This window comes from Nesoenas mayeri (genome assembly GCF_963082525.1).
Source record: "Nesoenas mayeri genome assembly, chromosome: 11".
NCBI lineage: Eukaryota > Metazoa > Chordata > Aves > Columbiformes > Columbidae > Nesoenas > Nesoenas mayeri.
The window spans coordinates 5,205,097-5,229,406 of record NC_137563.1 but is presented as its reverse complement, the minus strand read 5'-3'; the positions used below and the strand labels follow the sequence as shown (position 1 = coordinate 5,229,406).

Genomic DNA, 24,310 nt, shown 5'->3' with positions numbered 1-24,310 from the left:
TAACCTAAGATAAGCTGAGCATTTTACTTGGTGTGTAGAATGCTCAGAAACACTGATTTGTGCCCTCTGAAGGGAGCACGCTGTGAAACCACCCTTTTCCATAGGGCTTAACACAGTTTTAGCTTTGAGGGAAATGTGTAATCTGTAGGTATCATGTGTCTGTTATGTGTGGAGTCACAGGGATTCCTGCCATGGTTTTAGCCGTTAATGAGGCACGTATCAATGAACTGTATGTGCTGTTTGCCTATGTAAAAGATGAAGAAAGGTTTGACTTACTGAAGATCAATTAACTTCCAGTTGGGTTATTCGAAGGCATGTTTGGGTATTCTTTTTCCCAAAGAAACCAGCTGTGACCTGAGAAGGCAGGCTGTGGTAAGCAGTACACTCTTGGTAAGCAGGATGCTTGAAGCCATTTGTCTTCATTTAAACTCCGGCAGTAGTGATGAGGCTTTGAAGACTCTAATTTCCTCTCTAACAACATCCTGTGATATGTGCTGCTGCAGCTGCTGCATCTATTGCCCTGGATGACTGTCACTTATAGGTGGAAGCTGGAGGTAAACATGAGGGAAGGGGTGGTGCTTGCAGAGATCCTTGATTATTTTTTCTTAATCAAGGTGGTAGCAGTAATTAGTCACAGCTGTATAACTTACAATCCCTGCTGTAGCTGAAGAAACTGTTTCCCTTTTAGCACTATGGGGTAAGACTTTGGGTTCTATCTGGGATAATATTTGATTTGGAAAGCATTATACAGAAACAGAACTGCCATAATTTTCCAAAGCATGCACTTAACCTAAGAATAGAAACCATGCAACAGTTTTGACATCTGAGTCTCTTCTAAAAGAGCTGCAAATTCTTATTATAGATTGTATTTGACAGCTCTACTCAAAAGCTGCTAGCAAAACCTATCTGTAGAGGACTTCTGTGGAAGAAGATGAAGAGCCAGTCAAGCCTCATCTAGCATGGGGTACAGCTACTGACCTGAACTGGTGGTAAACAACTGGGGTGAAGCTGCTTTTTCTTGTGTTAGGAGAGTCTCTTCCCTCTGGCACGATAGTTGCTGTTCAAAATCCTCTGCAGTGAGCTGCATGTGACTTGAGCAGAACCAGCTGTAGTTCTTCTTGTCAAGCTTGTTTACATTGATGTTACTATCCCGATGGATATCTGCTTTAAATCGTGCAAATGTATCCACCAACTACTTTCCATCTCTACCAGCAATTGCAGAGGAGTCGTCATTGCTGGGAATCTCTGCATGGCTGGTAAACACTGTGTTGTGCTTGGCAAGATCCACCTGCAGTGCTTGTCGCCCAGTGCAGGATGCTGGGCTGGTGGAAGATAAATAATGCTGCTAGCCCCACATGGATTCTTTGGAAAGCTTTATAGTTGGGTGATCAAATCCAAGATGCACTGAGAGCTAATTTACAAGGCTACAAGTATCAGCTGGCAGCTTTTGCAGCCTTTATTGAAGTTGTATCTATTTCTACAGGAATCTTGGGTCTCCTTGGGAATTACCCTTGCAAAAACTGAGTGAAACTGTACAATGAGCTGCTATGTTGCTTTGACTGTAAGAGGTCCCCTTCATAAATGAGTGAGGAGAACAGAGAGAAAGAGCAAACTGCTGATCTTGTCCTGCCAAACAAGCCTTGATAGACTTCCTATAAGATAAGAACTATTGTTTTTTTGAGGAGTGTGTGGGGAACAGGGAGTTGTGGATATGATACATAAGAGCTGGCATGGGGAAGAAGGTCTAACTGTGTGAGTAGGTAGCATCAGAGCACAAAGGTAAGGTTTTTGTCACATTCTTTAGTATATCTGGGTCCCCAGCCACCTGGTTTTCTGTGAACAGGGAAGAACATGATCTCTTCTTCATTTGGTCTCAAGAAGTCAAAAGAAATAATTGCAGGAAGCGCTGAGAAACACAATGGGGAGGGAGTTGCTGATCTCTCAGGACCCAAGGTGGCGTCAGCAGCTCTCAAGGTTCTTTTGGAGATTGTGCTGTGTGTAGCAGGGACCATAGGTCCTTAATTGGAAGTGTGTCCCCTGGGACTGCAGTTCTCCTAAACAATAAATCACTTGTGTTTTCCTATTGAGAGCTGATGTAACTATCTTTTTCAAGGCATTGGTTCAGTCTCTCTGGAGTGGCCAGGTGACTGCCCTACCACCATGTGAGCAACAGTATGTTCCCTGTTAAACCACTTGCAGCTCTGCTTGTACTAAAAAAAACCCAGTAACTAAGCCTTTAATGCCTCCAGCTAATAGCTGTGTTTTCTCCCAAATGTTTTTTGGTTTGGAGTTTTTTTTGAGGGTCTGTAAGCCAGGAAAAGACAAACAATCTACTTTGTCACCTGGCTTTACTATGCCCTTGATAAACAAACATAACTGTTAGACTCCCCACTCTTACGTTGAAAGGGATTTATTATTCAGTGGATTTTGGCCAATTCTGAGAGGTCCTTTTAAAACTGTCCCAGCTTTACCTAACTCTTCTTGAGGGGCAAAATCACCCTCTACTGTGCTCTTAGCTTAATTTACAAAAGCTGTTCTTTGCAAAATTGCCCCGAGAAGCAAGTTTTGGGGCTTTCTGTTTTCTAGAACTCGCTATGAATCCTGTTGTTTCTGCCACTGCCTTGTACAGTCAAGTGCTTACAAAAGTTCATGTGGCTCAGCCCAGCAGGCTTCAGTGTTTCAATTAAAACAGATTTACAACACTTTACGAGTTCTGAAGGTCAGTTTGGTTGGCTGGCAACATGCTGTCCCATTCTCACTGAGGCATGAGGCCTCTGCATATTTAGTGAGAAATATTTGTGCATGTAACATTTCAATATAGAGGAATGTCTGGGTTTTGGCTTCTGCTGATATCAGTGCTGGTTTGTCAGATTTGGGAGCATGTCGGTCTCTCGCCTTGTGTAAGGCTGCAAAGATCAGTGCTGCTGTTTCAGTCATAGTAACAAATATGAAATTGGTTTTGCTATATTTGGTAGCAAGATTTGTTAAAGTGCTTATCTGTTCTCAAAGGCTTGTTAGCACAGCAGAGATAAGTGATTAAATTACTGCCTCTTTCAGGTACATTCCACCCCTGATCTGGGGAAAGAGTGGACATATCCAGACTGCCCTTTACGGAAAAATGGGGAGAGTGAGATCACCACATCCGTATGGACTCCGCAAGTACCTCACGATGCCAGATGGAGCGACGGCCACCTTTGATCTCTTTGAGCCGCGGTCTGAGCACTGCATTGGAGGTCAGTCAAACAGCTGCTGGCTGCATCTAGCTGCTGACCTTGCTTCTGTGCTCTGGGGGATGGATGAGGACACGGTTACTTGATTTATCAGAAAGGATAGATGTTAACTCTTGTGGTGGAAGAGGACTGCTAAGCAATACTGACCAATGTGTGGAGGCTATAAGGCCATCTTGCTGTATACGTGTATCTCAGAAGAAAACTCTATGAAAGTGTAGAAAATCATGGTGATTCCTTGAAATATCATGTATGTATATTCAGAATGAGTGTCAGCTTTCACACTTACTGTTACTACTAATAACAGCAACACTTAAAACTGAGTTACTGTGGCTTGACTTCAGCAGTACAATTTACCCCTGCAGTAGATGATTTCATTGTAAGCCTGTGACTCCCATTTGGCCTTCAGGAAAGCAGAGTTCTTTTCTGAACTGTCAGTCTTGAGATCCTCATGGTATAACACTGCACTTGAACAGTTACTGTTATCTCTGTCAGTATCGCTGATGAGAATCTGAGCAGTATTTTCCTAATGAGGCAAAAATTCAGCGACTGGAGCTGCTAATGTTGGAGCTTTGCACATAAGAGTCTTAATTGCTAATTCAATGTGCGTGTGCTAATGCTGAATGTAACTTATTGTGCTTACTTGAATTACAACAATTACTTTCTCAGTTGATCAAATGATATCTTGTTAAACTATTGAACAGTGTCAGCAGATCAAATACCATTAGATTAACCACAAAGCAGATGGTGGCTAATGTCAGCTGATCAGAATGTCTGTGCTTAGTAAAGCTTCATTTTGAAGTTACACCCAGCTCTGGAAGGGGAAAAATAGTGTAGCCAGTCTAATTGACGCACAAGGGAGTGGTGGGCTCCAGAGCTTCCACACACTTAGCAGTCACAACAGGCTGTCAGAATGCAGAATGTGTCATATCAAAAACGTCCTCCAAAGGGGAGAATTTATTCTTGGTCTCTAGGCAGTGCTTGTAGAACTGTTTGAGCAGCCTTCCCTGAAGTTAGAAAACTGTTCATCTCCTGTAACATGAATTACTTTTTCACATCTGTAGCACTAGAGCTGCTAGTCTCCCGTCCCATACTGGATTTTTGGCAGACTAGTAGGATTTTTAGCTCGCTTCTGGTAGATGGTTTCCCACGGATCTGAAATGGAAACCTTCTGAATCTCTTGATTTGCATGAAGTGACATTTACTTAACTTCTCTCTTTCTGTGCACAGAGGATGTCACGATGGTAATCTGCCCTGGGATTGCTAACCACAGTGAAAAGCAGTATATCCGCACTTTTGTGGACTACGCGCAAAAAAATGGGTACAGATGTGCTGTCCTGAATCACTTGGGAGCCTTACCAAATATTGAGCTCACTTCTCCACGAATGTTCACGTATGGTAGGTACTTTATGGTAGCTGGGGACTTATTTTCAAGCTTGCAGAACTTCTAGGGTAGGGCTTGACCAGCCTCCTTCAGCATAACACAGCTGCTGTGTCTGAATGAGGATCATAATTTTTATACTGTTTCTTAGGAACTAAAATGAAGTTACATGTGAGGAAGAGGTAAGGCTGATGCTGGGATTCACTTTTCCTTATCTCTTCTCTCAGCTATTACACGTGTATCTTAATCAAGGTGGAAGTTTTTTGGACAGAAAACTTTTTTGGGGAAAAAAAACCCAACACCAAATAAACCAAAAACGTCTCTTGTAGCTAGTAAGAGCCTGCTCAAATGATTTTAGAGGCATTGAAATGTTAGTTTAGTGGAATAGGAAACAAATGTGGCTCTCAGTGAGAAATACCACTCCTGAAGCTTTGTAAATATTATATAAGAGGAGATTGTACCAGCCTATCCAGAAAGTATGTTTCTCCCCTAGGAGGGACACATGGGGATTGATTCCTGGATTTTTCACACTGATGTCAAGGAACAGCAACCATTCTACAGTGTCACAGTAACGCTGCGAAAGTAGTAGTGCTTCACTGCCATGATTTTGGGCTTTCTCCTTGAGCATAAGGAAATCTTTCTTAATCTAAAAATTAAAAGGAATAAAGGATTTGGAACTGTGTTAAAGGTGACTCCAGCTATTCTTAACCGCCCTGCTAGTGAGTAGCATGATCTTTGTCGAATGTGGCCTTCTTGGCTGTGACCTGATCTGCTTGTTCCTGAGCTCTCTTGAGCTCTCGTGTCCCTCTTTACTGCAAACATCTATAGGCACGTTATGTCAGGAGTCAATTGCAGGTTTAGTGGACTGGTGTTAGGTTTCTGTTTCTTTTTTAGAGATATTTAAAATACTTACTGTCAAGAGTTTAACAGTTTGAATGTTTATCTTGAAAGGTTGACTTGCCAAAATAGAAATATTGTGCTTTGAGATTCTGGGTCTGGCAAGCGAATAGGTTGTAATGCTTTGCTTGTTTTGTAGTTATTAAATCTACTCCTGAGTGGAAAACATTTCAGGAATACATCAATTTGTATTGTGGCCCTAGGCTGTTAATGGCTTCAAGCCTACCATGTTTTGGGAAATAAGCCTGGCCTCCTTAAAGCATTTGCTTTTTGTGGTAAAAGTTGAGAGCTTTCTTCTGCAGAGCTTTGGTTTAGACCTTAGGGAGTTATTCTGTAGTGCATCGCTTGAGACATACCTTTCCATGTCTTTTATAGCCTTGGAAAGGGCAAGGAATGCCTAGCACTTCCTTTGAGTAAGACAGTAAATCACTTGGCAGAGTTGCTGGTCAAGTGAAGTGTCAGCAAGACCATGAGCAGACTTGACTGTGTCTCTAACCCAAATATCCCAGTGTCCTTCTGGCTTTTGCTGGATTCCTGGCATATTTGTTGAGGAGCAAGTAGCCTAAATTTGGGATTTGCTGAATCCTCCAGCCTTTACATTAAGCTTGACCTGTTGCTATTCTAGTTTTGGATTTCTGAAATAGTTATCAGCTGCCCTTGAATCATGAAGGTCAAACACTCAAGTATTTTGACTGCTGGCTTTTTCCAGAGGAAACTAGAGCAATGCAGCATTTGTCATCTTGAGGAAAATTGCTCATTAAGAATGTTTGCAAGGAAGTGCCCACGCCCTGCTGAAACTCTCAGCCAGAAGCCTGCTGTTTCATAATAAATGCAAACCCTGGTGCTCAGACTCTATACCAATTAGTTAAGACCTGAGTCTGATGTCTAGCAAGGTCCCTACAGTTGGGGTGGGGCCACACTGGAGCAGTGTTGAGTTGGCACAGGGTAGAATCCTGACTCTTAGGATTTATTGTCCTGGACAAGTTCCACAGGACAGAGCTGAGTTTCAGACTCTAGACAGGAATAAACAGCTGGAGTTTTATTTCTGTTGTTCATGTGATGCCTCCTGTGTGGTTTGTGGTCTTAAATTCAATTGGAAGTTTATCAAAGTGCACAGGCAGTTGATGGCAGTGTAATATTGCCATCAGTTTTGCAGCTGCTTCTCTTCGTGTTACCTTTTCCCAGACTCAAAGGCAGGAGAAATAGCTGTAGGTGCTCAACTGTGGAGGCCTTAAAGTCTGTCAAACAGTCTGAGAACCCCAGTACTGACAGAAACTGGACCCCGTCAGTGCCTGCAGGCTGTGGGATGCAAGAGAGTATCAGCTGAGAACAGAATAGATCTGTATAGAGGCACTTACCTCTTCTCGTGAAGAGGAGATACCAGTATGTCTTCTAGGAAGCTGCAGTATCTTCACTCTTGGTTAAGAAGGGCTTGCTGCCTCTGCTTAAACCCTTCCCTGTGATTCCAGCAAGCACCTGCTTAGTCAGGCTCTGCAACAGTCCCCTGAGAGTGGTCCTGACCAGCCAACTCTGCGTTTCCATCCCCTCCCTCAGCATGGATTTAAAGATACACAGCAGCCTTGCTAAAAGCAAAGGAGCAAGCTGCTGTCCAGATACCTGAGTTCAGAAGTGGCTAACTGCCTCAGGAAGGTAACGAGGAACACTGTTCTTGGATAGTAATGTCATGCCCAGAGTTGCTGGACTCTGCTTTTTAAGCTGCTTTAGAAAGGAAGAGTTTCAATTGTCAGATTAGCTGTTGCTGCGATTTTTAAACAAGTTAATTTCATCTGATTTTGGCAGTCTGTCAGAACTAAGTATGAGGTAAGGTCCACAGGGCTCATAAAACAGATGCACGAACATGTGTGTGAATCAGAGCTCTAAAAACCATAAGGTTATTGAAAAGTCAGAAAGGGCAAGAAGCTGAACACACAACTGAAGCTTGAAGTGGAAATCTAGGTAAGTTAAAGGTGATTATTGACTTTGTCTTTATTTTCAGGTTGCACCTGGGAATTTGGTGCCATGGTTAATCACATCAAGAAGACCTACCCTCAAACCCAGCTGGTTGTTGTGGGCTTCAGCCTGGGTGGAAACATCGTGTGCAAGTATCTGGGAGAAAGCCAGGCCAACCAGGAGCGAGTCCTGTGCTGTGTCAGCGTGTGCCAGGGGTACAGTGCACTGAGGTGGGTCTGGAGACTTCTCCATGCTCTCCGTTCTCTTCTGGGGGTGCAGGAGGGGGCAGGTCCTTGGCAAGGGTGCATACAGAAGTACAGAGTGACTGGTGTGGTGTTTCTCCTGCGCTGAACTGGTCTGACAGACCGCGGCATGCAGGATGCCACCCTCATGAAGGAGCAGCCAGAGCTTTGATTTAGCAGCACCAATAAGCTTTCTGTACCTGGCCAGGTACATGCTGGCAGCGTCTGGTCTGTGTGTGTGAGCTGGCCAAACTGTCTCATTGCTACAGCCTCCTAAGAGGAGGCATTCCCTGTGCAGTCCTGGTGTAACTAACCAGGCAGGCTGGGCATGACAAATTGCTGGGATAATGCCATGTTTGCAAGTAAGAGTTTACACTTTCTCATCACTCTGAGAAGTATCCCTTGGTTCATAATAGCTTGTCTGGCTTCAGTGTGCACTTTCATCTGGCAGCTCTTACCTGGGGAAGACTCAAAAGAGACGCACAGCTCATACACTGTCAGTCCATGCTCCATTCTTAGTGTCTGTTACTGAAACAGAGCTGTGGGCTGATGATGAGATAGAGAGGCACTTACAACCATGCTATACAATTCAGAAGGTGAGGAGAAGGCTTATAGCCCTAAAGTCTGCCTAAAATGTTCACTTGTAGCTCCCCACCTGGAAACCAAGGCTGTAGCACTTCATTAGAGCTGTAGCATCTCTTCCTAGTGCTTACACTTGCATTGACTGATAGAGGATCTGGGAAGAGCACTGCTACTTGAGAACTGGTGGCTCGACTTTCCAGATATGCACAGTTAACAGAGATTAAAACAGTGTAACTGGCTATGCTACTACTTTCAGTACTTACTGTCTGTACATATGGACAGCTAATAGCATAGCTGACTTTACAGTAATTTAACTACATTTTTGAGGCCTGAGATTATTTGAAAGGCAAAAGAGTGAGACTAGAGTGTTTGGGTCAAGATCCTTTGAGCAGATCAACATAATGAAACTATGGCATCCCTGTGAGAGGCTTGCTATGGAATTTGGCCTCCTGGCCTGGTGAAGACAGCTGATGCTGCTCGTGCTCTGCTTGTACAGGGACCAGTTTGATAGTCAGCAGTCTGAAGATACCTTTTATAAGTTAAGCTTTTACAAGTGAGAGAAGCTTTTCTGGAAGCATTAAGATGTGACTGAAAGCTTTATATGTGCTTGAGTACTATTCCAGCATACCTAATCCTTTTTGAGATCTGATGTGACTATGTGAAAAGAGTGTGTAACCTACAGCTAGGTCCTCAACTGCAGCCATCAGACAGTTTGCAAGGATCACATCTGGCTGTGGTCCACTTGGTTTTGCAGTTACGCAATATTGTGTTTCTGGTCTCCAAAATGATGGTGTGAGTAATGCTGTTCCCGAAGCTGATTTCTGCAGTAGTACATCATGATGTGCTGGTAGAATAGCAGGGTAAAGACAACCTGTTTAACAATACTGCACTTGAATATTTGTGTAGAAAAATAACAGCTGCTTGACTTCAGTGCAAGTCTTGTTGTGTGGATTATTGAGCTCTTGACTCCACCTGCTGGGTAAACTTCTCCTAGCAGATCTCCAGTCACAAAACATCTGCTACATTTTACTGGGCAATCAGCAGGAATGTTTTTTAGATCTTGTCTCCTTGCCTATCATCTACTTAAAATGTTAATTAGCTGAAGATCTATGAAAAAGCAATATCAGTAAATATCTACTAAGTAAAAGACAGGATAAGGAGAGCCTTGTGTCCCTGGTTATAGAAGTGGGAGGGAGGAGGTATGGAACACCTCCAGGTGGAATGATTAATTAAGCCTTTGCCTTCCTAGGCTTAGTCTGGTGGGTTGAAATAATTGGCCTCGTCCCTCTGTGCTACTTGAAAGTCAATTATCCAGGTAGACATTAACAGTTAGTTCACAATTTCTTTTTTTATCAGCTTGTACAGCCTTTATTCCCCAAATAACTTTAGGAAGTGAAGGAAAAAAAATGGTGGTGAGCAAGGTGAACCAGGGATCTGAAATATGAAAGTCTTCCCAGAGCATTAAGCTTGAGTCCTGTAGATGGGCATAATAAAGTAGTAGCAATACTAGGATCTGCCAGAAGAATGCGGCTCTTAGTTTAATGAATTAACAGAGTCTGTGGAATTTGTCCCCTGAGGCTAAATGGGGACATGTCTCCTTATTCCTTAATCTCTGCCTGCACAGGCTTGATTCTACTTCTTGATCTTGTGGAATGCATCTTTACCATAGCTACAGGCTGTGGGAGAGTCCTCAGCTTTGAAACCTGTATAGTCCTCAAAATACCCAAAGCCGTGGGTTTTTTCCAGTGCTTGCAGCTCTTTGTTTTGGGAGCACTGCTGTACTACAGGAACTGCAGGGAAATGTAGTAGCTTTAACTTCAAACATCTTGTAATAATTTTCCAAGCAAACATTTTAAGTCTTTATGTGAAGAAATGTGCATCTTCCTGTTGTCTTCATTCTCCTGCCCTGGTATAAATATGGGAGATCTAGTTTGCCTAGACAAAAATATAAGCTTTTTACAAAAAAGAAATTAAAAATCATACTCCAGCATGGCTTAGTACAAGAAAACATAGTTTGCATTTGCTCTGGTAGGGGACTTGCAGGTTGTGACTTGGGAAGTCATGCTAAATCCACTGTAGTTCTCATGGTATGTTAATGTTTAAATGGTAGGAGTACTTCAGTAGCTGAAACTGCTCCCAGCATTCTTAGGTTGCTCAGTAAATGATAGCGTGTTTCCTCAGTAACAGCAAACCCTGCTAAGGGTGAAGTTATAACCTGCCCGTGACCCTGCATAGCAAAGGAGTGCTGGTATCTGGCACAGCTCACAGAAGTCTGGATGACTTTAATTCTGTTTTAACAACAGATAAGCTGTGAAGGGCTATTTTGCTTTGAGAATAGGTAAAGACTTCAACTCAGATGCCACTTGCAGCTGCAACTAGTATTTGTTCCTACAGCTCCTGCCAATGAAACTAAAACAATAACAGTGCCTGTACACATTAGAAACATCTGCACAAATTATTTCCTCTGCAGAGCTAATATACACAATAGACAAGACTTTGTTTAGCAACAGGTTTTAGTCCTTTCCTTGATAGTCCCGTTAGGTAAACTACATTCAACTTATGCAAAGCAATACTAAAATACTCTTGTCAGTGTTGCAGATCTTGATTGATGGCTCTTAAATGCTCTGATCAAAACAGCTAATTGCACTGTGCAAAATGAGGCTGCAGATCTGCTTTCTGATACTACCAAACTTCACCAAAGTGGAAGTCATTTCCTGGAAAAGGTTAAGCCCTGTCAGGGAAGGCCTGGAAATTTGTTTACATAGCCTCTAGGCTGCCATAAGTTGTTGCAATATATTCATCTGGTCTTTCAGGATCTCCGTTAACAGCTTTGATCGTTCTGCACTGTGTTTTTTCTAGGGCACAGGAAACCTTCATGCAATGGGATCAATGTAGAAGATTTTATAACTTCCTCATGGCAGACAACATGAAGAAGATCATCCTTTCTCACAGGTACTGCAGTATATCACTTACACTGATAGTACTGATTGGGTCAATTGCTGTATCAGATTTGTCTTCTTGGTCCTTTAAAATAAGACTCCTGAAAAATTATGCACCAGTTCTTGCTTGGTGGTCTTTAGATGAACCAACAGAGAAGGGGAGCTTGTGTCAGTCTTGCTTATATACCATAGCATATACAAATAAGCTCTGGTGATCTTGTTAGAAGAAAGCAGGCTTCGTCTCTTTGCCTTCTGAGGAGACTCACTTAATGAATAAACAAGATGTGTAGAGGAAAACATTGCGATTAGACCTCAAGGTGGAGTATTCTGCATCTGTTTCACTTCTAGCCCAAGAATTCCCTGTTCAAGGAGCCTCTTGTTCTGCCACCTACCTGAGGTAGGATAAATCTGCTGTATGGGGCTGCTGCTTATCAAACAAGCAAATAGTCAAACTGTAGCTCTGGCTTCTAGCAGCTCCTCTAGAAAGAGCATGTAGCCAGTAAAATACTTAGTATTGCTGTTCCTGGAGTGCAAGTGTACTCGTAGGATCCCTGTGCTGCTGTTGTGATCTGTGGTTCACACATATCGAAGGAATGTGTGTGTTAAACAGGTAACATGCTCAATGTTGTTTCCTCTATCAGGAAGTTCTCTGGATACTTCTTTCCAGGACAGTAGATGTGGAAGTACCTCATTGGTGTATATTTGACATTACCTGACTCAAGGGAAAAGGAGAGGAATATCTAAGATCCATTCCAGTTAAGAGCAAGTGTCACTTGCAAACTTTTGATTCATTGTTTACACTTCTGTGCAGCATGAAACACTTGTAGAAGGAATTAGGGCAGCTGACATGTGGGATGATCCGCATAATTCATTCCAGAATGACAAATATTTAGACAACTTGACCAAATTTAACATGTGAAGTTAAGTAAGCCCCCATTAAAAGGTAATTATATTCATGACCCAGAAAAAGCCAGTGCTGGCTTGAAGGCAAGTCTGTTAAGTAAACTTTTTTCTATAATTGCTTGTGCTCTAAGTCAGCTCCTGCAAATCAAACCTTTCCTCCCTCCCACTCTGCCCTGCAGCTGCCTCTGAAAGGGAATAAAAACTCCTTTCCAAATTGTGGCTTTTGTTCTGTTTGTTAGAGGAGCAGTTTGTTCTGGTAAAGAAACACATCCTCTCCTGAGGGCAACAACTAATTATGACAAGTGTCCATAGTAAATAGCTTTCTGCTAAGGTAATGCCCCAAATAATTCCTGCTGTGTGAGCTAACCCAATATGTGTGCTGGGGAGACTTGAGGACCAGATGGTGAAGGAGATGCTATGCCCAGGACTGCAAGTGCTCTCACCCGAGCCACCCACAGATTTGGGCTGAAGCCAGAGAACCCTCCCTCTAACCCAGCCTCAGTTCCAAATACCCTGAACACTGTCTGTTCTGGGAAGATTCCATTTAGAGGTCCCTCGTGCAGTTTTTCAATATAAGAGGAAATTATTTTTTTATGAAGAGGCTGTTAGGGTTTCTGTTATGCCTTGGTGTGAAGGGAGGTGGACTGAGAAGCTGTGCTTGTTCCCAAGAAAGCCTCACATACATGTAGCCCAGTTCTACTATTATTATTTTGCCAAACTTGGTAAACTTAGTTGTCCTTGAATGGGTCGTGGCTTTGTTGCCCCTTTTTATGTTACTTGGATGTTTTTGTTTCTGTTACTTTTTCAGGCAAGTTCTTTTTGGAGATAACACGAAGAAGCCACAGAGCCTGTCAGATACTGATCTGAGCAAACTCTATACAGCAACGTCCCTCATGCAGATTGATGATAGCGTTATGAGGTATGAAGGGTGATTATCTGATCCTATATAGATCTCTGAAACTACCTTCTCTTTCAAGTGTTGCTCTAGCACAGCCCTTGCTGTGCCTCTAGGAATCTGTTGAAATACAGTGCTGACAACCTCAGAAATTCTTCCTTGCCATCACATTGAACAAAACTTACCAGAAAGAAAAACAACTTAGTATTGACAGTCACAGCTTCTGTAAAATCATCCAGAAGACATTTATCAGTAAATGTGAACCTGCAGCCTTCAATAACTTGAAAGAGGCCAACTGTGCTGCAGACTCTACCAAAAACCTGTATAGAATGTGGAAGACAGCTCAGAACTGCTCATGAATGTCCTTAGCCCTGCTTGAATTCTGAAACAAATCTTTCCCCCAAAAAAAACTATTAGTGCCTTCTCAGTAAACATTAGGGTTGGCTGAAATGGTATAACTTCTTTTGCTTGTCATACTACTACCTAAATTAAGCTCTCTGCTTTATTAAGCAGTAGCCTGTTGCTGCCTCTGTCCTTGAAAACAACACAGCACTTTCTTCAGTGGCAGTGTTCATATCATAGCATGTTCTCTATCAGGCACTGATACCTTTCCAAAATGAGGCTGTAAACTGTTGGCTATACAGCTATAACACTTTTGGCAGACTGGGAGTATTACTGGCTGCTTTTTAAAAGCCATTCCTAGGGAAATCTCCCTGCTTGTCCTTCACCCCAAGACCTTTCTAGTTTGGGCTAATAGCTATGTTGCCTCTTAAGTTAGAAAAAAATAAATGCACTTGAGTATAAGTTTGCTGAATTCTTCATTTGGGATGGAGAGCTAAGGACTTGGCAAAGAACTGGAACCACAGTGAATTCTGGTTGGCTTTTAGGCAGGCCCTTTTGTCCGGTATGTTTGAGGTTCATAAACTGGTGGGTTTGTATTTGAAAAGGCTTTCAGGTAAAGATGAACAAGATCATAACTTTTTCTTTCCATATGTACAATTACTTAAGTGAAATAGGATACTTTAAAAGAAATGTGCTGTAGACTGCTAGGCTTCAACTTGCATGTTTAACTTGCCCACACTATCACCATGTTTGAATAAGCACAGAAAGCATAAAGGCATGTGCTGCCAAAGGTGGGTTTTGCAGAAGCACTGGGTAGGAAAAAAGCATTGTCCATGGAAATTGAGGCATCATTCCTATCCCTGCATGTATGTCCTCAGTTGAAAGTAAGATTCATGTAGGTGCTAGAAGCAGGTGATTGCAGTGACTGTCTTCTGTATTTCAGGAAGTTCCATGGCTACAGTTCCCTGAAGGAATACTATGAAGAAGAAAGCTGCCTGCATTACTTGCATGGGGTAAGCTCTTGCATTAGAGACTGCTCTTGTACCTTTGTTTTCCTACTGGAGAGAAAATGGACTGTGGTTTCTGTTACCAATACCTAGACTCAGCTCTTAGCTGGGATTTTCAGAAATAATCACACACAGTATATTGGAGTGGTATTTCAGTTCTTGCTACCTTCAATACTGGAGCTAAGTGATCTTAAGAGCTTAAAACTGGCAGGTACTACCACCCAAGTGATGTAGGTAAAGCCATTAATTCAGCTGAACCTCTGAGTGTATGAGGATAAAGTGGGAAATAGGTGGTGGTGCAGAGCCTGCAGTTGCAAGGAAGACTTACTAGATACTATAGAAGAGACTTGGGATGCTATCTGGCAGAAGTGTAACTGGAAGATTAATTCTTCCTTGATCTACTGAGCCAGAGAATGGAGATGTTCCAAGGGAGTTTCCTGGACTTTAACCAAGGTGTCCATAATGGAGCTGGCACTAACTCCCTGATGTGCAAAGCAATAGAGAGCGGAAAAGGGTGTAGCTATTTGAATTCTGAGAATGGGAAAGATCTGTGACTCTATCTGTATCTGCTCTGATGCACCTCTGCCCATTTCTTACAATTGAGTACAGGAGAAAAAAAAAATCAAGTGCTGCAGAGTACTTCATTGGTGAAAAGCTACCACTTTTGCACTTCAGCAAAAAAGCAGAAAGAGTTGATTTTCCAGGTACAGGACAAATCTGAAAGAAGATGTCTTAATTGAGTTAAGCTAAGATGCTTTTACAGTTGGTAACCTGAAATTTATATACCAAGCCCTTACTGGTTTTGGTTTTTTCCCTTTTCTGCCATGTTTCTTGATGCAGATCTATGTTCCCCTTCTGTTGGTTAATGCTGCTGATGACCCTCTTGTGCATGAGAGTCTTCTATCAATTCCAAGAGCTCTTTCAGGTATGTTGAAGCAGTCTGCTCCAGCTGTGCATATTTGTGTACCTGCAGCTTCCTTATCACATCATGAGCCATGATTTCAAAGCAGCTTGACTTGCCTCCTTACATCTCTAATCCTGTGGGAGATGTACCAAGCCTCTTTAAATCACCAGTCACTAGAACTAACAAGGTTAACCTTGAGCAGGAAGAACCTGAGTTTTTTCAGGCACCTTCTGCTGTTTTGGCTTGTGTTGATAGCCAGCACATTATATTCAAGAATGGAAAAATCCTTCCTTGTGCCTTCATCCCTCGTTGGGATTTAGTAGGAAGATGGGTTATTACAGTGATAGTCTTGGTTGAGTGCAGATGAACAGCCCCTTCTGCTGATGAAGGGGTGGGGGGCACATGCATGGATGTGTTATTTGGTACTCAACAACCCTTGAAAGTTCTTCAGTTCAGAAATAAAAGGTAAATTACCTTCAGAAGCTCATAAGAGTGAGCTGGCTGCTGCTTCATCACACGAGCAGTTGGTGCATAGGGAGGGAAGTTTATTCTTTTCCTGGTTGAAAGCATGAGCAGAGAATTTATCCATAGCTGCTTCCAGACAGAAGCAAGCATGGGGATTTTCTCATTGTACATGGAACAGGGTGGCTGATGCACTGTCAGAGCTTTGGTGCAGCTCAACATGATGCTAACAGTCCTGATTCCAGTGTTCATGACTTAAAGATGTTCATCTGTTAAAGAATAAGCATACTTACAGCAATAAAGGTTTTACTGTAAGGGCATTTCTTGGGCAACCTTCTTGTACTGGCTGGGATTGGTTCCTGCAGACTGTCCTGTTCTGGGAAGCAGTAAAGTTATGTGTTTTGAACTTCAAAGTATCTGTGGTGGTCTTTAGTAGATTTCTGCTTCCTAGATACAGTTGTTCCTTTAGTTCAGATGCTGTGCCAAGGATAGAGTTGATTATCACAACTTAATATGGTTTCATTCTCAGTTCTAAGATGTTAACTTTCTGAAACTTTGCTTCCTTTTATTTTACAGAGAAACGGGAAAATGTCATGCATGTGCTGCCCCTTCATGGAGGCCACCTGGGATTTTTTGAGGGGTCTGTACTATTCCCAGAACCTCTCACCTGGATGGATAAGCTTGTGGTGCAGTACGCCAACGCCATCTGCCAGTGGGAGAAGACAAAGTCTCACTGCTCGGACACAGAGCAGCCTGTATCTGGCCAGGAGTAATAGATCCAAAGACTCTGGATCACTTCATTATGTCTCTCCCTTTGGGAACATGTTGTTCCCTCACCTGCTGCTTCAGGTTTCCATTCTCCTTGATATACTATGGCTGGGGTTTGATCACAATGTTTTCTTCCGGAGTGGAGTTAAAGCAGAGGTTAATGTTTGGTTAGAGCGTCTTTGCATATATAGTCACTTGGGTTTGTAATTTACTGCTCTGCTTGAAGAATTAGGTTGCTGACTGTGACTTCTTACAGGGTTACTGAGCTAAAGACTGCTTGCTTTAATATAGCAGAAGTTTCAAATGTGAAGATATCTTCACCTGCTGGTCAAAAACTTGATCTGCAGCATTTGCTTAGGTGTAGATGACAGGGTAACTATGATTGTCTCGTCTGTCCTGGTGCTGGAAAAACCTTGTACCAAGCTACAAGCTGGCTAATGGTTCAGTCTGTAAGCCACTAAAGTGTGACTTGGAAAACAGCTGCTTGACTGCAAGTGGAGTTCCAGCATTGCACCCTCTCAAGGGAAGCCTTTTAGTTCCTAGGAATGCACTTACACAAGTGAATCAGTTTAAAAACACTGAACTTTTCCATGCTTCAGCTATCTGTGAGTTGGTGTCTTTATGCTGGGACTCCAAGTAGAGAAAAATCTGTGGGCTGGTAATAGCAGTTAATGTTTCTATGTAAATGTGGTCTCTTGCACCAAGACTGGATCAGTCACCTTCTTGTCACCTTTGACACTTTTTAATGTAGTAATCTTTCTAGTACTGAATTTTTTTGTTTGACCCAGGGCTTTTTAAAGCTGGCTCTGGCTTCCAAATGGAAACCAGTGATTAAGAATCTGCAGGATCTTTCTGTGAGCTCAATCTGTCTTTAAGAATATTTCATAGAGAATTATGTACTCTGTTAGGAATTAATTTGTTGAGGAGAAGCTATCTGTGTAGATTTACTCCCCTTATGTCAGGGTTAATCATAACACAATTTTTCCTCTTAGCTTTCAAAGCATCATATGGTTTTCAGACCCATGACTTGCCTTACAGCTGATGGGGAAGTGGATAGTTCTAGCCCTGTACAACTTAAATGATATCTCTGCATTACTGACTACTTCCATATCTGTGTAAATGCTGTAGAATTACTGGCTTCAGCAAGACACTGGGCTCTTCCTTGCTTGAACTCCTTTTCCACACCCAGTTCTAGTTTTAATATGCAAAGTGAAGTGTGAAAGCTGTTTGCAGGAAAGATGCCTACTCACTTGTGCTTTTCCCTCAAGTGGCTGTTCTGATCTGTGCCAAGATGGTTGTTAAAGACTCTAGTCTATCCCCTGGAAGGAAAGTTGTCCCATGACAATCTGGAGAAACTTTGTGGTCAAAATATTTTTTCCTTTTACTGTTTGTTCTGTCAATATTGTCTCATTAATCCATCCTTAGGACTCTTATCACAGTGTCAATGAAGTTCTTTTCCCACATCGGTTAGCACTTTATTGCTTCAGCCTTGGACTGTGTTGCAGGCACTTTAGCTTATAGCTTAAAGGTGAAACAAGCTGTGAGACTGGTAATATTGGGGAACAAGCCTTCTGGACTGCCCTGTTCCTGTGCTTCAGTAGGTTGGAGAGGTTTTAGGGGTTTTGTTTTAATAAAGCAATAATTAACTATTGTAGCAAAGGTGCATTATCATATCAGGAAATTCCTTTCATTTGCCTTAGGCCAGACACCTTGGCCTGTTACAATGAACTGTGGCTATCTGCACATTCTCCTTGTTAGTAAATCCATGTTGCCTCTTTGAGGAAAAGATGTGGCAAGGTAAAGCTATAGCAAGACTTGGCCATGCTTGTGGCTGTTCCTGAAGAACTATTTTAGGGCATCAGTTAGCAAGGATATTCTTAGCTGATGGACATTTTGTCTGGTTTTATCCTCTTATTCATACTGCATCTGTATGTCACTAAAATGTCACAAGACACTTCAGATTTTTTGCTGAAGTAGCTGTTCATGTAATATTCATCAGATTCAACTTAAATATCTTCTCGCTTTAATAGAAGAGAGTGTAAAATACCATTTGTATACACCAAATAGATACAGTATAAATTTAGGTGTGTAGGGGGATGTGGCTTTTATCTCCAGTGGGTTACAACTTCAGAAGTGTTTCAGCTTTCATAGTATGCTACAGCTGTGGCTTACACAGGCCTTGAGGAAACAACACTCTCCTTCCTCAGTCCAGCTTTATTTTGCTGAGATGAGTGTTGACTTCACACAGCTCCAGAAGAACACAAGTTGTCCTTGGTACTGATACTGCTGTTGAAGTGAAGAGCCCATCATATGACCCAGCATGTGGATACCTATGAAAGAAAGGTCAGTGACCCCCTTTGAGAGCAGAGTATCTGCCTTCCTCAACTTGAGAGCCTTATCAAATCAGGGGCTCTCTGTCCAGCTCCCCACGTGTCTGAAGCTCTACTTTCCATCCCAGGACCCCAGATCTGGCTCAGTACTGTCTGGGAAGGTTAATGCTGAGGCAGAGCACATGTTTTGCCTTTGATTTTTGGCTAAGTTGTGCCAGTCCCTCTGAAAATGGAGTTTTGTCCTGGGAAGCTTTTTTTTCTTGGAAAAAAACCTTCATCATTCCCTTTTGTAAAGATCATTCTTGATGGACCAGGCCTTCAAACATGTTTTTCTGTTTCTGAGGTATGAGGAAGCTACCTTTTTAGTGCTGGTGTGCCAAGATGCATGACACTTTGTCCAATCCTAATCTGGAATATAGTTCTCTCCAAAAATAAGGTGATACTAGTCTTGTGGTATGGGCAGGTGGTCTTAATCTGCTCAATGAACTCAACCTTAAATGCAGTCTGAATTTTGAAGTCTTAGAGGTGAAGGCGTCTTTTTTTAATCTCTTGTGAAGACACATGAGGCTGTTGAAGTGTGCACTTGTAGACTGTGACAGTGCAGGCTGATAGTGCAGTTCAAGATTACAGCATGATGACTATATCATGTGCTCTGTTTAGTTTCAAACTGGGATTAGAAAAAGCATTTCTAAAGAAAAAGCACGCACCTTTCCTGTTTTCCCATCACTGGATGTAAGTAGCACTTGAACATAAACCCTAAAGACTCTCTCAGTTGGTTTGCAGGTTGCAGAACTATTCCTGTTTGGTTAGGCTTGTCCAACCGTCACCTTTGTCAGTGTCTGAAGAGATCTGAAGCTTGTAGATGAGCAGTTGGGACTTGCTCTTACTGGACACAAGGAACTTGCAGCTTCCACTACATCAGATCTCGCAGCAATTTGTAATGGTCCCTTGGTTACCTTCTAAATCGAAGGTGTTTTCAGATGAGTCTGACAGTGTTGTAGTTGCACTGTAAAGACAGATACTTGAATTTCCCTGCGGTCTTTCCCTGAGCATTTTTCTGTGGTTTCTGTTTATGAAGATATAAGTTAAAGACAGGGCATTAAGCAAAGATATTGGGAACTATTCTCTCTAGTACCGAATTTAGTCAAGCTGCCTGTGTGTCATCTGTCCTGGGTCTGTCACAAGTTCCTAGACCATAGCCCTTTGACACGTGGTGCCTTGCCCTTTTTCTCCTCTTCCCTTGACATCAGCATATCTAGAGACTTCAGTAACAGCCCTGTCAGAGCTTTTGGGGCTTTGCTTTTTAGTAATTTTCAGACACAAGGTAGTGAGACACCTCTGGCAACGCACACTGTACAAGTGTGTGCTGACTTAAAGGACTGTTTTGGGCAGTCTACAACTAGCTACAGTCTATTTTAAGGCTTAAAATACCAGTACATATAAGCAGTGGATCATTTTTCAGCTCTCTGCTCCTCAGTAGGGATTGAGTCATAGAGGAAGGGTTTGCTTTGCTTAATGTGTCTTGTTACCTTTCAATCCCAAAGTTCTTATGTCTATTAAATATCCAGAAGTGTAGCTGGAAATAAATTGCTTAAGTGACTGCATCTCAAAAGAAAGAGCAGAGTAGCAACTTCAGGGTTAATTGCCAAACAGTTTAGACACCTGAATTACTTCTGAGCTTTTCTAGAAATACTATGCCTGTCTGGAGCTTATTGAAGTTCTTCACATCCTTTTTCTAGGAGACCAGGAAAGTCCCTAGCCCACTGTTGCATGTATAATCTGTTGCAATGAGCATCTTGTTTCTGGCTTGACTCATGTTCTGTGTGTCCTTATTCCTTTGGTTGTTCTGTTGGGTGGGTCCCAGGGCCACAGTGACTCAAAACAGTGTCAGTGTCTCTTTCATGGCTTCTGGGTGAAATGCAAACAGCTCCTCTTGGTGTGAGGACTTTAGTTTCCTCTGAGTTTATAATGACTCAAGAGCAACACTCACCCAAGGAAGGGGTGCCCTGTAGCTGTCCCCCTCTTATCGCTGGAAGTGGCTGTTACGCTGGCCTAGTGGAAAGATTTCTAGGGTTATCCTGAACATCTGTATTTGTGGTTTTGTTGGTCAATCAATGGACACAAACACTGCAATCCAGAGCAACATTTATCAGGTTGGATTTGCTGGTGTTCAATGACCTTTTTTCCAAGTCTCTCTGATGTTCTCCAAAAGCTCCAGCTGTGCATCTGCAAAAGGTGTCTTTCCTTCTCACCCAAAGGCCTTGCCTAATCCGGATGGCTTTAATGCCAGTAAGGAGCTGATCACACAAGGTTGCTCTGCACAAAGCTGTCTTGCTTCTGTCCGGATGACAAGCTCACATTGGTCGTGCAAGAGCTTTGATTAGGTACAGAGCGTTTTTCTAGGGTCTCTACCACAGCTCTGCTGGGATGCTGACCCTTCTGATGGCTCCTGCTAACTGGGAAGCCTTAAAAAAAGCCAAACAAAACCCATTTGTACTTGATATAACCAAACATTACTGCTTAGCCCAAGTCAACAGCTTTCTGAAGGAGCATATTTTCTCATTGTGTCACTTGACAGCTTGCCCATGATTCCTCATGACAAATCACTAGACATTCTTATTGAGAAAGCATAACTCCTTTCTCTGAATCCCGACCTGAGGATTTGTGTGGAGAGCTCAGGAAAAACCGGCCTGTGCCCTTCTTGTTTTGCCCATGCAGCTGTGTTAGAACAGGCTCAGTGACTTCTGATGTTCTTGATGAGCAGTTTACTATGAAAATATTTTTCAAATTGACAACACTGTACTCTGGAACCATCTCTAAATGCTGCCCTGAAAAAGCTTGTGTACCAAGACACCCTCCCTGCTGCCATGTTCTGAGTCAGATTCTCTGGAGCTGAGAGCTGCAGGGGAGATGATTTGCAACTAGCAATGCAATTTTTCTATATCTGCTGATGTTTACCTTTAAAATTATATATAAATATATAACAGTGTCTGACTTTTTTCTTTAATTTTTGTTCTTCTGTGTGGTGTAAAATGGAGGTCATTGCAAAACAAAATGCAATTTTGTTATCTTTGATTCAGTGAGATTTCTTTATTTAAAAATAAAGGACTTAGTGAAGTCAGTGCTACATGTAGTGACTGTGTGTGATGTTTTTGGGTGGTGATGTCCAGCTCTCTCTTGACAGGTGAAGCAGCCATGCCTCCTTACTTCCTCTGCAGTGAGGATTGTCTAATATGGGAATATATTGGGCCAACAAGGTAACCCCTAACTGAGGGGTGACTTCATCTTCTCCCCCCTTTCTCTCTTGCAGCATGTGGCACAAGCTCCAGTGCTGCTCAAGCCTTTCCTAGTGGATTTTTTTTTGTTTGCTGGCCAATAGAGGTCACTGATGCCTCTAATAGAGAATAGAGATGGTATCAGCTTAAAAAGCAGAATGCCTGCCCTGAAAATGCTGAAGAAGGGCTAGTGGGTAAGAGCAGGTTCTGCCAGTCCTGTGTCAGCCCCCAGGTTCTCCCAGGATCGCTAAGTTGCTGGCTGGAGGAATTGTCCAGAGATGAACCCATGGTTGTGCCAGGACTAAGACCCGAAGCCGTGGCCCTTTCTGCAGCGTGCACAGGGACTCTCCTCGGGGGTGACAGCTTCCCTGGGGCGGGTGTCAAAGCCTTTCGCTGATGTCTCTACAGAAACAGCCATCTGTTATTTTATCCTTATTTGAGACTGAATGGAGCTCCTAATCTTCCAACAGCTGGCAGAAAAAACAAACACACAACAGCATCTCTGGCTGGGACACTGACATCTAAAGGGTTAACCACTTGCTTGAGTCCAGGCCATAGAAAAGCCCAGCTAAAAGTACTCCCTGACACTGAGTTCACTGGTAGGTGTTTTGTTTTGTTTTTACCTAGACACCAAGTGAGACACATATGGAAGGTAACTGTGACTGATGAGCTGTCTGGGTGCTGGGCTGGCCCAGGACCATTGCTGCTATTTCCCTGCAATGAGAATTGCTCTTTGGGAGGCAGTGTTGCGCTCCATCTCTAGTTTATTGGCCATTGTGATTTAGCTGTTAGATCTACTTGAAAACTTCTCCTGGCTTGGTGAGAGTCACTATGGGGTGAGCTGAGGGCAGCGTGGATTGTGCTCCCTGCTCTGTTTGCTGTGCTGTTCTCTATCCCCATCAAAGCAAGCTCCTGGCTGTCAATTTGTCCCCACAGTGGGGAGCAGCCACAGGGACCTCCCAAGTGCTGTGGCTGTGTCCAAATCCCAGAGGCAGCAGTGTGGTGCTCCCATCTGTGCGTATAAGCTGAGGCTTTTTTGTCTTTTTCTGTCTTTACAAGCAAGCTGAAGTTGCTCTGTGTCCCAAGCAAGCTATGCTGGCATGTTTGCACTGGCCTGATGGTTGTGTGGTTGTCACATGCGGTTTCCTTGGGATGATTCCAGATGCTGCCCAGCCCCATGGGAAGCACCACACAGTACGGAGCCAAAACGCAGCGGAGAGGTGCCTTTCGCTCTCCCTCTGGGCCCTCGCACAAGACTGGTGCAGCCTGAAGCTGGGACCCACTCTGCATGGACCAGCCGTGCTGCTGAGGCTGGAGAAAACAGCTTTAACCCCAGTCGCCTCTGCCCAGGCAGGCCCCATCCTCCCCAAAGCTCTGGAGCCGACATCCTGTCTGGTTTGAGCCCGAGCCAGTGCCCTGATGAATGCGGCTCTTGTCAGCACCCTTCACCTCGGCCGACTCCTGGTGGGCATCTGGTCCTTTGCTTGGCTGATGAAAGGTGCCCGTGCGTAGCTGCAGAGCTGGGAGGTGAAACAGGGCCTGCTGTGGGACCAGCTTGGAGAAGCTGCTAACCTGGGAGGAGACCAGCACCTTGCTCCTCTGAGCCCTACTGCTCACCAAGCGGGGAGAAAATGGTCTGGAAACAGGTATCAGATCAGCTCCTTGGAGGAGATGCCTGGTTCATGAACCAGAACAGGCTCCCTTCCCTGAAACAGCTACTTCTGCCACCCTCCTCACCACCCCTGTTCTGCCGACTCCATATTAGCAAGGGTTAATTAGCATCAGGCACAGCTTGTTTGCCAGGTGATGACCCTCCTCTGTCCTCTGTGGTGGCTTTTGGTGGGGTTTCCCTGACCAAGCTCCCTCTCACAGTGCAGTGCTAGGAGAACCAGCTGAGCTGAGGCTTTTGGGGGATTCAGGAGGGTATATTTTGCTTTATTTCACTGTCCTGCAGTTAAAATCCATCTCCTGCAGCCTCTGTTCCTCCTCCCTGCCTGACTGAGCTGGGATTAGGCAGAGCCAGCTCCACCTGAGCTGCTGGTTGGTTTCTTGTTTGCATCTTCTGGGCTGTTTTCTCTTTCCTGGTTAGAGTGGATGACTGAGAATCAGGGATCCTTGCCTGGGCGAGGGGGGGCTCATTCTGGGACTTGGGGAGGATGGAGATGGCTGGTTCCTTGGCCCCTGTGCCAAAGGGCAGCCGATGATG

At 43.4% G+C, this 24,310-nt stretch overlaps 1 protein-coding gene across 1 annotated transcript in view; it reads left to right on the top strand.

Moving 5' to 3' along the window:
• The window catches only part of ABHD2 (abhydrolase domain containing 2, acylglycerol lipase), a 39,942-nt gene extending 17,995 nt beyond the window's left edge, over positions 1 to 21,947 (top strand). The window contains exons 4-11 of the mRNA XM_080350884.1: positions 3,058 to 3,233; positions 4,458 to 4,625; positions 7,502 to 7,685; positions 11,139 to 11,231; positions 12,930 to 13,040; positions 14,302 to 14,371; positions 15,206 to 15,290; positions 16,308 to 21,947. Coding sequence (XP_080207010.1) covers positions 3,058 to 3,233; positions 4,458 to 4,625; positions 7,502 to 7,685; positions 11,139 to 11,231; positions 12,930 to 13,040; positions 14,302 to 14,371; positions 15,206 to 15,290; positions 16,308 to 16,504 — 1,084 coding nt within the window. The 3' untranslated portion in view covers positions 16,505 to 21,947. The remainder of the gene's footprint in view (positions 1 to 3,057; positions 3,234 to 4,457; positions 4,626 to 7,501; positions 7,686 to 11,138; positions 11,232 to 12,929; positions 13,041 to 14,301; positions 14,372 to 15,205; positions 15,291 to 16,307) is intronic.
• The last annotated feature ends 2,363 nt before the right edge of the window (positions 21,948 to 24,310 follow it).